General features: G+C 63.3%; 1 protein-coding gene across 1 annotated transcript in view; it reads left to right on the top strand.

Annotated features, from left to right (window-relative positions):
• Nucleotides 1–215, top strand: part of ETH_00033980 (uncharacterized protein) — a gene marked incomplete at both ends in the record, with an annotated part of 1,836 nt that overhangs the window by 1,463 nt on the left and 158 nt on the right. The window contains one exon of the mRNA XM_013374761.1: nt 3–215. Coding sequence (XP_013230215.1) covers nt 3–215 — 213 coding nt within the window. The remainder of the gene's footprint in view (nt 1–2) is intronic.

The following is a 215-nucleotide window of genomic DNA, read 5'->3' as shown; positions in this document are numbered from 1 at the left end:
GGGGCGGGCGCGCGGCGCCCGCCCCAGCGGCAGCAACGAAGAACAAAGGCAAGCTGCGCTGCACAGCAGCAGAAGCGGCAGCAGAAGCAGCAGCAGCAGCAGCAGCAGCAGCAAAAGTACCTGCACAACAGCCCCTGGGGTGCTGTCCGCGTCAGATAGAATGATTCGGCTTTTGCTGCGGCTCGCATCATATAGACCAATGGTCCCTGCCTGGC

The sequence above is a fragment of the Eimeria tenella genome, genomic scaffold, assembly GCF_000499545.2.
Source record: "Eimeria tenella Houghton genomic scaffold, Eth_scaff2279, whole genome shotgun sequence".
Taxonomy (NCBI): domain Eukaryota; phylum Apicomplexa; class Conoidasida; order Eucoccidiorida; family Eimeriidae; genus Eimeria; species Eimeria tenella.
The sequence above is the reverse complement of the archived record's forward strand: the minus strand, read 5'-3'. Positions and strand labels throughout refer to the sequence as shown.